The following is a 14,150-nucleotide window of genomic DNA, read 5'->3' on the forward strand; positions in this document are numbered from 1 at the left end:
CACTGCATGGCCAGATAAGCTACATATAGAAAGGAACTATATTTACTGATTTAATATACAAATGGATCCAAATAATAATATAAAATAAATAAATATCATCAAACAATAACGAGTCAATTAAAAGAACATGGAAATGAAAACAAAATGTAGAAAAAGGATCGACATGATCCAAGTCTATCGGCTGCTAGTCGTTCGTAGCACTGGCCACCGATATAAGCCTTGTCACAACCTGCAGGAGACTGGGATAGATTATATGGTCCATGAACAGAATTATTATTATTCTTCTTCTTATTATTATCACAATAAGATAATACAATATCATAGGCTGGCGGGGGAAGAAAACAAGGCAAATCAGATCCGGTCAAATAAAAATGCAGGCCATCTCTCTCTCCCACTGGGTTCATCTCCATCTTCCTGATCTTCCTGCTCTATCTTTCTGGTCGATTTCCTGGTCCCCCTGTCTTCCACTTCGATCGAGGAACCATTTATTCTTCTTTTTTCACTCCATTACTTCCGTCTCTAACTATATTATCGATTTATTGTTTTCTTTTCTCTCCGTTGGGAAACCCGCGTGTGATCCGGCCGGAACTTTACGCCTCACTTCCCACTATACTTCACCGTCCTTTCTCCCCTTCTCTTCCTTTTCTCCTCTCTCAGACAGTTCACTCGAATAGTCTGCATTGGACGGACGGGAGCCTCGTCATTCCAGTCAGCATATCATATATACCCAACCTTGGAGGGAGAGAAGGTCAACAAAATACAGACCATCGTGCATGATCCTCGAAAAGTAAGGTCTTTTTTTACTTGATGTGATTTTTCTCCACTATTTTCCATGGTTTTTCTTTTATTGCTTTGTTTTTGTTAGTCTCTTGCTTTCCCTATTTCTTTTTTCTATTTTATTATTTTGTTTTTTTCCTCCGATATTTCCCAGTTCTGCATTGGATTCCGTGGGCCCCGTTGATCGCCCACCATGATGCAATAAATCATCCCCAGGAGGTCGACCATCCAACTTGGAAAAATGATAAAAGAAGAAAAAGAAAAATAATAAAAAAAAGACACGATCTGGCTGAACCCTCTGCCGATCGACAACTTCCTAACTTCTGACTCCTCCAATCGCAGATCCAGGACGGACGGATTATAAGCTCCTGTGGTCCTCGCATCCCCGATCAAAGCGTGGCGTGGGTGGTTTCAATGATGACTGGCGACTGAACAGCTCACCCCAAACACCGCAATCCCTATCCAGGAAGCTCAACCCTTGTTCCCTCTCCGTATATGGTCACCTGGACGCCCAGCGATGCTCTTGTCGATTCCACGCCCGATTTCTGTCCGTGTCCCGTCGCTCTGAGCCCGCATCCCCGTCCGACTGAGGCGCTGTCCATGCTGCCCCGATGCAATCAATAGTCCTCCCCCCTTCCTCCTTCATCACTCCAGACTTCGGACACCCGAGATTTCTCCCAGGCCCGGAGCGGCTCTCTTTCAATCGGACCCGGTCAGCCAATGCTCGTCGCTGCAGTCCCCGGGACCTCCCACTCCCCCGCCCCATGTCCGGCTCGGTCCAAGCAGAAGACCCGCTGGAAACCACCGGGGATGCCAGACGCCCTCCGGACCGTTGTCAACCTCCTGCCGATCCAGCGGCCGTCGCCTCCGCGGGACTGACGGGTTCCATCCTGACCGCGGCGGCTCCCGCCGCCCCGTCCACGGCCCACGAGCCTGCCTTGCAGCGAGTCATCGCGACCCCGGCCGACAACCTGCCCCGGCAGCCATTTCATGCCTTTGATCCGTTCGCCTCGCGAGCCCCCATCTCATTTTCGGGGCACGGTCCGACGCACTCGTCGGCGTCGGCGTCGGCCTATCCACCCATTCCGTTCGGGGCCTCGTCGCCGGGGCCGTCCTCTCGGACGCTGCCGCAGAAGCCCACCCGGCGGACAAAAGCGCACGTCGCATCCGCGTGTGTCAACTGTAAGAAGAAGCATCTCGGGTGCGATCCCGCCAGACCGTGTCGGAGATGTGTGTTGTCGGGAAAGGAGGTAAGTCATTCGTCCCTTGCATCCTTAACGTGAGCAACGCCTGTCGATCGTCGGGCTAAGAGAGACACACAGTCAACGTGCGTTGATGTCACGCACAAGAAGCGAGGGAGACCTCCCTTGAAAGCAGAAGAGACGTCCCTCCGGACGTACGCCCCGCAAATGGAGAACGCCCCCGCTGGACACCACGGCATACAATCCCGACGAACCCACATGCACCGGGCGACGTCCTCACGCGAGATCCGACCCATGACAGATCTGCAGATTCCAGGTGGCCCGATGGGACCGCGGGCTGCGGCACCCCCCCCTCACCGCTGGGCGCCGGGGATGTACCCACACGCCGTGGACCCCGCACTCACGATGCAGAGAAACATAGGGCATCGGCGGTTTTCGTCCTCGGGCTCCGCGCATTCCTTCACCGCGGCGTCACCACCGGCCTTTGTCCCCATGGCAGGTGGCGGCTACAGCCCAGCCCTAGCCCAGGGGCGCATGCCCGCCGGGGTGGGACGATCGCTGTCGTCGTACGGCGCCCCAGCCCTGCAGCCATCCACCTCACCCCCACAGTACCCGCAGCCCTACAGCGTGCCGATGTCCCCGTACGCCGAGCCGTCTCGCATGACAAACCGGCTGTCGATGGGCGAGCCGCCCATGCAGCGGGATCCGCGCGAGTCCTACCTCGAATCCCCCGTTCGACTGCCCCCGATCTACCCGCCGACCATGGCCCATCCCAGCCCAGGAAGCCAGGGCCATGGCCATCGCCTAAGTGATCCTTATCAGCCCGTATGGTCATCCCCGCACAGTCGCGAGGAGCTATACCACCATCACCACCATCATCACCACTACCCACCCCATCCCCACCACCACCAGGAGCTAGAGCAGCGACAAGCGCCACCTCCACCGCCGGGGATCATGGACCCGATCTCGCCGCAAAGTCAGATGCGTCAGGCGGCTGCTGACCTGGGTTACGGAGAGACGATGCCGCGGCCAATAGAGCCGATGCCGTCAACGACACCCCGGCATTCGGTAGACTTGTCGAGCGGGCGGGCACGGGACGAACCGCCAAGCGGAGACGCGGACCGGCCCGCCAAACGGCGCAAGATGGCTTTAGACGACATGGTGAATGGTTAGCCTGCATTATTCTTCCCTCAATCGAGACTCCTATGGAGTCGACCATATGACGCAACCCTCTATCCGCCTTCAATCAGATAAAGCACACCCGGAGAGCAAATCCAAAGATGCAAGACGCCTTTTCAACGCATGTAGCAGGATCTACAGCACCACAACACCAACCAGCTGATTACAAGGAACACCACGGTTAACGATACCCACTATCTACCTACTAATGTGTACTTTCAATACACTATCCTCTCTTTGTTTATCTGAGCGACCACCATCGAGTACTATTACTACACGCATATACAACAGCTATGTACGGATTAGCATTGGCAGCGACACCACTATTACCAGCACTACTCATTTACTGCACTATCTACCTATAGATAATTTCCTTTGTTGATTTCCTTACTGTCCTTTAGTTCCTTCAGTCTTTGGGTTCTTCAAACTTTATGGTTTCTTTCCATGTTTGGGTTTCTTCTGTTAGGTGTTGAGCTAGATACCTCTGCTTTTCTTTTTCTCTTTCTTTATATCCGCATGGAATATTTCCTTTGTTTTTCTTTCATCTCTTCTCCATGCTCTCTTGTTGTTTTATTGTTGATTGCAAGATTCAGCGTGATTATATTGCATCATCTTTCTACGCTGCATCTACTACACTGCATCTACTACACTGCATCTGTCTACACTCCTACATCGCATATATTATATACCTGCATCACAGCCTCTCCATCTAGTTAGCCTCCTGATTGCATCATGATCAACACACTACATCACACCACCATACGCCTCCATTTGCATTGCATATCCCATCTCCCAACGACCCACTCACTCGGTTATAAACGCGAGCCAAAGCAAAAACATCTACCATATCATCTAGAAAGCACCACCCTATCAACAACAACACCAGAAGAACAGTCAGTCAATCAGTCAGTCATTACCACCTACCTGCCTGTCTGCCTGCCTATCTATCTATCTACCCATCTACCTACCTACCTACCTACCTACCTACCTATGGCACACATCCATACCTCGCATTTGTGGATCCTCGCATCGGTGTTTGTGGGAGTCTTTTGGCTGGTTGCTTTGCTTGGTTGGTTATGTGGCTGGCTGGGCATCTTCCTATAGGTACTTACATGTTTACTCACTTGCTTCTTGTTGACTGACTGATTGGGATTGGGTATTTTGGGATTGTATTGGACCAAATTTAAGAAGGGTTTGGTTGAATTTTTTTTTCCCCTTTCTTTTTCTTTGCACCTCTTTTTACATGGTTAGTTATCTTCAAGACGGACGGAAATATAGACGGTGTTAGTATTATAATCGGGGAAAATATCACATCATATCATATCTGACTAGTAATCTTACCTCGACATCTTCTCACAGCCTCTACGCCAAAACGTTGACCCAGGGTTTGATATAGAGAGATAGGGCTTGACCTGGCTGATATCCCAACATCCTATATAAGAGTGACACACAAAGACCGCATAATTGACTATCACATAAGCATAGCCACTGCACTCAGCACACCTCAATTAAAAAATGAAACAAAGGGTCAAAAAAACAACCACATCCCAACCCGTTTCGCCCACCCCAGAGCGCCCCTCTCCTTCTCCCTCTGCTCCCCATCCCTACCCTCCCCATCACCACTCCCACTCCCACCCCCACCAACAGTAACAACATCACTCCCCACCCACCTATCCGTCACAAAATCCATCTCATGCACCCCCACAAACCGCGACCTCTTCACAACCTTCCACACGCCAAACATAACCACCATGATCGCAATCTCGACGTAATAGGACACAAAGTCGACAGCCTTAAAAGTCGGGCTGAAGCACGACCACCCCTGCACGAGGATCAGCACGCAGTTGAGGCCCACGGCGAGGATCGGCCCGACGGGGTATGTCCAGTTTTTGTAGGGGAGGAGGTGCTCGAGGTTTTGGTGGCGGAGGCCGGCGCGGAAGCGGAGGGAGGCGATGCCGATGCAGGTCCAGGAGAGTTGGTTGGAGACGCCGACGATACTATTATATTATTTATTAGTTGTTTTCTTAATAGGAATAAGGAGGGGAGGAGGGGAGTAGGGGGGAGGGGGAGGTGTAGGAGAAGGGAGAATACTTTTGCAGCCATGTCCATAGTTGACCCGCTCCAATATAACTCGCCCCAAAGCAGAGTCCGCTAATGACAGAGGTTGCCAGAACAGCCACCCACGGGACCTGAAATCTATTCAGTTGAGAGAAGAAGCGCGGCGCGTATCCATCCGTCGCGAGCGTGAAGAGCAGCCGCGAGCCGGCGAAGAGGGCGTGGTTAGCGGCGGAGATGACGCTCGTCATGAGGACGGCATTGATGAAGCTACCTGCGACGGCGCTGCCGGCTTGGACAAAGACGATGGTGAAGGGGCTGGTGGCGGTCTCGCCGGAGGATAGGTCCGGGTAGGTGTAGGGGACGTTCAGGCTGATGATGACGATCGAGATGATGTAGAAGAGGATGATGCGCCAGAAGACGTTGCGGACGACTTTGGGTATGTTCTTTGCCGGGTCTTTGGTCTCACCGGCTGTGACGGCGATGGATTCGGTGCCGCCGCTGTGGTTGTCAATTAGGTATGTGTTGATCCTTGGGGTTGAATTAGAGGGACATACTAGGCGAAGGAGGCCGTGACGAAGACGGATGCAAACCCGCCGATCCCACCGACGAATGGCGCGTCTCCGGTGTAGAAGTAATCGTCTCCCAGATATCGGTGTTCGGTGTTTCCGCCGCAGTTGACCGCAATCCCAACAATGATGAAAATCTGACCGTATGAGTATGCTGGATAAGTTAAGGGCAGGCAGACATACGACGATGGTCACCACTTTGAGAAGGGAAAGCCAGTATTCAATCTGCAGTCATTTTAGATGGCTCTACTTGCGCGATGGTAACAGCAGGACCGCATACCTCGCCGTATACCCGGACGGACATGACGTTTAACGCGATGACCACCACCAAAAATATCAGACTGATCGCCCAGCCGGGAAAGTTGTCCGTCCAGTACTGGAGCAACAGCTGCAGCGCGATGACATCCGAGGCGGTAGAAACGGTATCATTGAACCAGTAGTTCCAAGTCAGCGCAAATCCAAGCGCGTCATCGACAAAACGTCTAGATGAGATCAGTATAGCTCAAGCTTCGCATCAAAAGGCAAGACCCACCCCGCAAAAGTACAAAAAGACCCCGCGACGGGGATGAACGCCGTCATCTCTCCCAGCGACAGCATCGTCACGTAGACGATACCTCCGCAGATGGCGTACGCGATGAGCATAGAGGCCGGTCCACCCGTGGCCAGCGCCTTGCCCGTCCCCAGAAACAGACCGGTGCCGATGGTCCCGCCAATCGCGATCATCTGGACCTGGCGCGCGGAGAGCTTACGGGCTAGTCGGTCCGCATTCACGTAGGAGGCCTCGCCATCAAGGGGTAGAGGCCCTACTGCGGGGTCTAGCATTTTGGGGTCGCCATACCCCAGTGGAGTGGCTGTCGACTGTTTTTCGATGTCGCTGGCGCCCATGTTGGCGGTGTTCAAGTACTTGAACGCGACAGAGAGTCGACAGAATCGCGTAAGATTGGGATTAAGCGTAGCGTCAGCTCAGCGTCCAGGGTGCGATCGCATACGAATCGACGATTGGACGATGCCAACAGGCGCTCGAGGCCGTTACCCAGATGCTGCAGAACCTAGTACCCGGAGTGGTCTAACCCTCGGAACAGCGATGGTAGGGCTGAGCGAACGAGACCCACAGCGGAATGATTGATGGGATAGATGGATGAAGGAAGGGGTATAGAGGCTGATATACAGGGAAGGCTGGGCAAGATTGTGCGATCGCAGGGATCTGGAGGCAAAGACGCCTCTGTTACATTGCCAGGACGTTAGCGGATGGCGTGCTTGCTGAAGGAGGACATCGTGGTGTATTTTTAACCAGTGGATGCAGGAGAGATCGGGTAACGCCGAGTAATTTAATTACCCATGATACTGCAAAGTTAAAACAGCTCCACAACCAGCATGGACCTTTACATCCTGATGTGAATGAGTCGAACGTCCATTTCCCCAGGTCCTGCGCTCTGTCTGTGGTGGAAGGAGATGCCGAGGTTGATCCAAGGTCTATACCACAGAGTATGGATCGACTTCATCGCGATACTGACGCCAGTAGCGACTCATTGAAGACTGATCGGCATATGCACAATCCTCATATGCGACCACATCAGTCAATGCAGGCAATGCAGTCCCCAGTTGATCACTCGTCAGCGTGGCAGCGATTTGGAAATGAGACTGGGCATGAAACATGGGCTGGGATACCCACCCCAAAGTGCCAAGCTTTGCGCCAAGCAAGTTTCCAGTGGTGAGGATACATAATATTTCCTGAATGAAGGGAATCAATGTATTGAAAGTCAGAGACATCCTTAGATGTACAGAAGACAGTCGAGTCTATACAGAACCCGTGATAAGAAGGCGGTCAGGCCGGGCCGAAGTGACAGACTGCGGGGCGCGGGGGTGACCAGAACATTCTCTCTCTCTCGCTCTCTCTCGCTCTTCTCCTTTACAACTTCATCCCATGTCCTCTTCACCTCCTTCGAACTAATCTCCCATCTATCGGTTGTTCCTCTATCGTGGCTTTCATAATGCCCGACTCATCTCTCCCCAATGGCCCCGCTGCCATAGATTCCAACTCAACCACCTCTCACCCGACCGATTCCACGTCAACATCAACCTCGGCGCAAACACCATCCACAGACGCATCCCCATCACACCACCACCAACAACAACAACAACAAACACAACAACAACAAGAAGACAACACAAAACACCCCACAACTTCCACCCTCCGCCTCTCCCTCCCCACCGTAATCGCCCACTGCCACCACCAAGTGCACTCCTTCCTCTCCGAATCCCACCCCCCCAACTCCCTCCTCGCCACAACCCAACACCAAACCCGCACCTCCCTCGCCATCATCAAAGACGCCCTCACCCGCTACCAGCTGCCCGAACTCTCCCTCTCCTACAACGGCGGCAAAGACTGCCTCGTGCTCCTCATCCTCTTCCTCGCCAGCCTCCACCCGCACCCCCCCGCCTCCGCAGGCGGCCTGGCCTCCATCCCCGCCATCTACGCCCTCCCTCCGGACCCCTTCCCGGACGTCGAAGACTTCGTCCGCTGGTCCTCAGAAGCATACCACCTCTCCATCGATAAATTCACGACCGACCCGCCGACCTCGACCCTCCGCGACGCCTTCGATCACTACCTCGCTCTGAACCCCACCATCCGCGCCATCTTCGTCGGAACCCGTCGGACGGATCCCCACGGCGCGAGACTCACGCACTTTGACCCGACTGATAGTGGATGGCCGGATTTTGTGCGCATTCATCCGGTCATTGACTGGCATTATGCGCAGATTTGGGCCTTCATTCGCCATCTTGATTTGAGATATTGTCCGCTCTATGATCAGGGCTATACCAGTCTTGGGGGTACCACTGATACTCTGCCGAATCCGAAGCTGCGCACGGATGGCCCCGACGGGGAGGACGAGTACCGTCCGGCCTATGAGTTGACCGAGGACCTGGAGGAGCGACTGGGCCGGAATTGATCGCCTCATGACCCCGTATATACTCGCATGACCCGGATTCCCCTTCCCTTTTTTTTTCTGTCTTTTTCTTTCTACGGCATCCCCGTCCGACATACTATGATAGATTCTGTATACATTATCATCCCCTTCATTTTGCTACAGCTTGATACAACTGGACTGCAACTTTTGCTTGATTATAATACCTAGACGATGCAGCCACTTTGGCGAGGCCGGGTACCATACACCGTTAGACAGATACAGGAAATATCATTCTCTTTCATCCACCCCCGTGCAATTTCCCCCCTTCCTCGTCGGATCCCGGTGATAGGCATCTCGACTGCTTCGTAACACATGCGGTTCCTAAATGCGATCATTCTGCGGTGATAGAAAGCAACGTCAAAAATTCCAGAGATAACACTTACGGCAAATAAGACATTTCCGCGGAGCTGACTGTCAAACACATCAACGCAACAAGACATGCAGATTCACGGCAAAGATGAAGTTTCAAGTCAATCACGTAAGACAGCAATTTCATAAGCAGCATACAGGTAATCAGAAACAAAAAGCGGATACTCAAGGTAAACTCATGGTAAGTGAGGCACCTGGCCGTCACAGCCCCTCTCATGGCGACTTACATGACCGAGCGAGGAGAATGCACGGCGACTTGCTTGCGTGAAGAAATCGGTGAGAGAGATCCCGATTTCATGTTTTCCTTGCGGGGACTAGATGCCCGTGAGCGGGATTCCGCACATGGCGTGCTGGGGATCGCCGTCATGGATGATCCGCCAGAGGCACTATTGGCCATCCAGGTGCTACGACTGGCTAAGGGCAGACGCCCGCGTTGCAAAGGGGTGCTCGCCAGACCTGCAGGGCTGTTCTTGGCAGACCATGAGTTGTATCGTACATCGCCGGCCTGGTTCCTCACCAGGGGATACCTGCTTCTTCAATTAGTACCGCCTGCCGTTCCAGGTTGTTTTCTTGTACTTACGAAGGGGAAATCGACGTTGCAGGTGTCCAGGGGGGACCCACACCCACTGGGGATGGATAGCTGACCTGGGAATTAGGACTGAGATGCGACGCAGTCTGTTGAAGCCGGTGAAGAGAAGGTGATGGAGTGGACCCTTGGACCACTTCAACCGAGTAATTGTACTCCCCGGCCCGATATGCGCGACGCTCATTGCTTTGCTGCTTGAGCAACTTCTGGGCCTTGGTATCTGCGAACCGCAGTAGAAGCTTCACTCCGTCTTTTCCGACGACGTTGTGGTACTCGTTCAGAACATTTTCCGCAATATCGCGGGTTTCGAACCTGTCAAAAAAAAGGCCGCGAAGTCAGAGATGTGTATGAAAGGCTGAGTCGCACCTGGTTTACTCACCGAGCAAAGCCCACCTCCTTGCTGACCCCAGTCTTTTCGTCACGGCTGATCTTTTCGGAGACAACACGGAACGGTTCGAAATGACGGCGAAGGTCCTATCCGACGGACACGGTATTAGTGAGTCTTCTCCGTTCTGGTCGCAGGTAACCCACAGCTTCGGTCCAGTCAATTGGCAAATTGGTGCAATAGATATTGGTCGAAGCCTTGTCTTCGAGGTCCTTGAGCCGAGAGTTGCGAGATTTCTGTACCTTATCAGCGGCATCACCTATTTGGGTGCTTGTAATGTCATCCCATACCTGGGCAAAGCTGGCTTGATATCCAAGATAGAAAAAGCCTCGGATGCAATTCTCGCAGGACTCAAAGTTGAAGTATTGAACAAAGCCAAATCTTAAGGTTATGTGAGCGGAAATGCTCGATCAAGGGGAAGAGACATTACCCTTTACACAGACCAGTGTCTAAATCGACAATGGCTTTGCATCGATCAATCTTGCCAAAGCGAGATGCGTAGGCGTGCAACATCTCATCCGTGGTCTCCGGAAGAAACCCCCTGATGTAGACATTGGTGATCCCCTCACGATTCTCAAGGCATTTTGCAAGAGTCAGCTCAGACGGGTTGGTCCACATGGCGGGCACAGCTCGGGGAATGGGTGGATCCTGCTGGGTCAGGCTTTCGAGGTCCTGGAGTATGTATCCAGTTGGGGTCTTCATCATCTGGAGGGGCAGACAAGAGGGCCCAATCTGGGGGATGCCGTTGTAACTGAAGCCCGATAGAGTGGAGCCGTCGATGTTGGAAGGGGTGGAACCTGTATAGTACTCGCTCTGGTTGCTCATATCCGAGGCGGACAAACCGTGGCCCTTTTGCTCCTCGCTAGAGATCCACGGACCCCGTTTCTGACCACCCATATCCTGTGGATCACAGTTCATCAAGTAAGGAAAGGGATACCCGGGCATGGTTGCAGTAACCATGGGGCCCATATTCGGATAAATGCTGCCAGGCATATACGGAAACTGGCTGACCTGGTCATGCCCGGGGACCGGACCTGGGGTAAAAGGAGTCACAGGCGGCAATCCGTTGATCATGGAGCCATTTGGCAGGAAGAAAAGAGGGCTATTGTAAGACGTACGCTGGGCACCAGCAAGGTCCAATGCGGGCGGCACCGCCACGGGCATGTTATTCTTGACATTGTTGTACTTGGACCCGGAACGTTGGGTTTGGAGGTTCAAAGAGTTGAAGATTGGTGCCAGGGAAGTTCCGTTTCCATCACGGTTGTTACCAGCTAAGACCTGCTGGTATCCGGAAGTATAGGAGCCACGGGTGTCGGGGGCGCATTGGCTAGTCTGACCGGTCGGGCCCTGACTAGGCTCCGAGCCAGAATGCTGCTGGCTGTGCATGGTCATCGCGCTGGACATAAGTCACTGGGAGGTTAGCCACAGAATCCAATGCCAGAAGAGATAACAAGGGGAGGGCTTGAAGAGAATTGTCATGGATGAAGAGATGAGAGAGACATTTCTGTCTGCGTGTAACGTCGATATTATAGTCTCAAGGGAAAGGAAGCTCATTGTAGACGATGAGAAACGTACCTTGACAATTGGGACCAAAACCAATCACTATCAGATCCAGTCAGTCAGATTCCATGGAGGACGTCTACAGACTTTGACAACAATAACAAGACGAGAACACTAGGACCAAGCCAAACTCACACTATTTCAAGATGAAAAAACCGTAAAGTAAACAGAGTGGCACTGAAAGCTCTGACAGACCAGATATAAAGGCAAACGAAGGTAAACAGACGGGGAATACTGAAAAGGAATAAGGTAAAAGGTCAACAGGGTCGAAGGATGAGAGGATTGAAGAGAGAAGAGAGAAAAGGAGCAGACAAGAGAGAAAGGGTGAGAGATGGGAGAAGAAGAAAAAGGAGGAAAGAAGTCCATGGAAGAGAAGGACGGATCGGGTGCAATTGAGGAAGGAACCATGAGGAGGTGAGAAATGTACTCAAACGGAAGGAGGTCGCCTACCGAGGCTGGGATGATCCCATAGATGATCTATACTCGAGTTGTTGCTCCTAGTGGTGTTATGCTACCTTACCAGGCAAGGGTGTGATGGAAGAGAGGGGCTTGAGAGTGAGAGAGAACAATGCAGTGTCAAAACTTGAAGTTTGATAGTTGCTACTTGCATAATAGTAGATAGGCATAAATAGCGAGAGACCGTGACTTATGCAACACCGTGCCATTGATAAGCCGCACTTGCAATGTACGTCAATGGCAGGATACAAGCCATAGGAGGCTACTTCTATATCGTCTCCGCGTTCAAGTCAATCAATTGTTCTACCACTTCGGACGGATGAAATATAACAATAGCTTATGTGAGATATAACCAATCAGACCGAAACCAAGAGGATACCTAGAGATAGAGTGTAAAGCACGCCGACATGCACGCTAGTAATGGAGACAATAGAGACAAAGAGACCAAGTCTTTCAATGGTCAACTCTCATTCTGACTTATCCTGGAGCCACTTATACACCACAGAGAAATCCTTCCCACTGTGCGCCTCCTCCACCGTCCGATAGACGTCCCGGGCTTGGTCACCAAGAGCGAGAGGGGTACCAGACTCCTCTGCAGCCGTAAGTGCCAACCGGAGGTCCTTGTTCATAAGGCTAATCCCGAATCCACCCTCGTAGCCCCGCGAGGCCGGTGCCGTCTCAACAACGCCCGGGACAGGGTTGTTGACCTCCATCGGCCAACAGCGTCCGGTAGAGGCGCTGACCAGTTGGGCCAACGCCTTGGGGTCGAGACCCCAGCGAATGCCCAAATTCATGGCCTCTGCCGTGGCAATGTTGTTGATGGCCAGGATGTAGTTGTTCGCCAGCTTGGCAGAAACACCGGTCCCTGGACCTCCCATGTGCCACGTGGTTTTGCCCATGTGCTTCAGAACCGCCTGGACCCGCTCCACCAGCTCCTCGTTCTCCGGCGAGGCGCCGAACATAAACGACAGTGTACCAGCACGGGCACCGACGACTCCACCGGACATCGGTGCATCGACAAAGCGACCTTGGCCTGTTGTGTGGACAGCGTTGGCGACCTCCCTAGAAGAGGCAGGGTCGATGGTTGATGTGTCGATGAATAGCCGCTCCCGGTCTAGAGCGGGAAGCTCGCCGGGCTTTAGAATAGAATTGAAGACATGCTTGACATGCTGGGGTTCCGGCAAACTCGTAATCATTACTGACTTGAGATATCGTCAGCGTAACGTCCACGGATAGAATCCAACATGTGCGCGGCTTACCGACTGCTCTGCGACCTCCCGCGCATCTTGAGCAATCAAAACCTTCGCAGTATCTTCTCCAGCACCGTTGCTCTGAGCTTCTTTCCGGGCTTCCTCAACGAACCGCGCGGCAGTCTCCTCGTTTACATCGCGAATAACCAGTGTATCAGCTGCGGGGATCTTGGCGCGGAGATTCTTAGCCATATGATAGCCTGGTTGAACAACAGTTAGACCCAGCAAATCATTCAGAAAGGATGAGAGAATGAACATACCCATCTGCCCCAACCCCACAAACCCCCAGGTATCATCAAGTCTCCTTGACGTCGCAAACCCCCTAGGCAAAAACGCAAGCTGCGAAACGCGGGGAACAGCCGGCGCAGACTTGGGAACCGTCGCTCTCCGCAAGGAGCGCGACAAAGCGGGCGAGAATCTCATTCTGCAGATAAATAGATAGATAAACGATAAAATAATAATTAAATTACTGGAAGGGAATAAAGTATCGTTGTGTTAGTATTATACAGTCCAGATCAGATTCAAAGAGTTGAAAAGTAGCTCGGACAAGACCCCGGGTTTCGTTTCGTATAGGAAAGCGGACTTCCTCGCTCCCTTGATCCGGCGCGGCGGGCAGAAGCCCGAGGTGAGCAACAGCGTATTGTGTTGCGCGTTTGTCAACCTCCGTGGATTTCCGAGCCCTCCAGCTAAGAAAGAGACGGTGAAGGCGGGGGTAAATTGTAAGTAATGGGGTTCCCCTTCCATTGTCCAACCGAGTTCCCCACTCGGTCTCCATGCGGGGAAAACTGCGGAG

At 52.6% G+C, this 14,150-nt stretch overlaps 5 protein-coding genes across 5 annotated transcripts; 2 read left to right on the plus strand and 3 right to left on the minus strand.

Moving 5' to 3' along the window:
* The first annotated feature begins 1,249 nt into the window (after positions 1-1,249).
* sclB (putative C6 transcription factor) lies at positions 1,250-3,521 on the plus strand. Its single transcript, XM_024820057.1, has 2 exons — positions 1,250-2,027; positions 2,100-3,521. The coding sequence occupies exons 1-2, from the start codon at positions 1,389-1,391 to the stop codon at positions 3,150-3,152; spliced, it is 1,692 nt and encodes a 563-aa protein (XP_024667909.1). The 5' UTR covers positions 1,250-1,388; the 3' UTR covers positions 3,153-3,521.
* A 1,165-nt stretch (positions 3,522-4,686) lies between these two features.
* Positions 4,687-7,010, minus strand: BDW47DRAFT_134702 (putative lysine-specific permease; the record flags this gene model as incomplete). The annotated part of the gene is made up of 6 exons (XM_024818147.1): positions 6,315-7,010; positions 6,063-6,264; positions 5,966-6,007; positions 5,771-5,919; positions 5,250-5,714; positions 4,687-5,155 (listed from the first exon to the last, which is right to left on the minus strand). The coding sequence occupies exons 1-6, from the start codon at positions 6,665-6,667 to the stop codon at positions 4,687-4,689; spliced, it is 1,680 nt and encodes a 559-aa protein (XP_024667910.1). The 5' UTR covers positions 6,668-7,010.
* A 642-nt stretch (positions 7,011-7,652) lies between these two features.
* On the plus strand, positions 7,653-8,969 carry BDW47DRAFT_113163 (FAD synthase). Its single transcript, XM_024814336.1, has one exon. The coding sequence runs from the start codon at positions 7,774-7,776 to the stop codon at positions 8,731-8,733; it is 960 nt and encodes a 319-aa protein (XP_024667911.1). The 5' UTR covers positions 7,653-7,773; the 3' UTR covers positions 8,734-8,969.
* Positions 8,970-9,343: 374 nt separating this feature from the next.
* Positions 9,344-11,494, minus strand: BDW47DRAFT_134705 (putative RNA binding protein MSSP-2; the record flags this gene model as incomplete). The annotated part of the gene is made up of 6 exons (XM_024818148.1): positions 10,522-11,494; positions 10,382-10,472; positions 10,238-10,327; positions 10,086-10,180; positions 9,701-10,018; positions 9,344-9,647 (listed from the first exon to the last, which is right to left on the minus strand). Exons 1-6 carry the CDS (start codon positions 11,481-11,483, stop codon positions 9,344-9,346), a joined length of 1,860 nt encoding a protein of 619 aa, XP_024667912.1. The 5' UTR covers positions 11,484-11,494.
* A 1,080-nt stretch (positions 11,495-12,574) lies between these two features.
* BDW47DRAFT_129523 (putative dehydrogenase) lies at positions 12,575-13,780 on the minus strand (the record flags this gene model as incomplete). Its single annotated transcript, XM_024817003.1, has 3 exons — positions 12,575-13,309; positions 13,367-13,557; positions 13,618-13,780. 3 exons carry the CDS (start codon positions 13,778-13,780, stop codon positions 12,575-12,577), a joined length of 1,089 nt encoding a protein of 362 aa, XP_024667913.1.
* Between the last annotated feature and the right edge of the window lie 370 nt (positions 13,781-14,150).

This window comes from Aspergillus candidus (genome assembly GCF_002847045.1).
Source record: "Aspergillus candidus strain CBS 102.13 unplaced genomic scaffold BDW47scaffold_75, whole genome shotgun sequence".
NCBI lineage: Eukaryota > Fungi > Ascomycota > Eurotiomycetes > Eurotiales > Aspergillaceae > Aspergillus > Aspergillus candidus.

What these genes read in the sequence shown, in the direction of transcription:
- sclB (XM_024820057.1), top strand. Translation starts at nt 1,389, where the DNA reads ATGCAATCAATAGTCCTCCCCCCTTCCTCCTTCATCACTCCAGACTTC. An exon ending in GTGTGTTGTCGGGAAAGGAG is followed by an intron (nt 2,028 to 2,099) that starts GTAAGTCATTCG and finishes AGAGACACACAG; the next exon opens with TCAACGTGCGTTGATGTCAC.
- BDW47DRAFT_113163 (XM_024814336.1), top strand. Translation starts at nt 7,774, where the DNA reads ATGCCCGACTCATCTCTCCCCAATGGCCCCGCTGCCATAGATTCCAAC.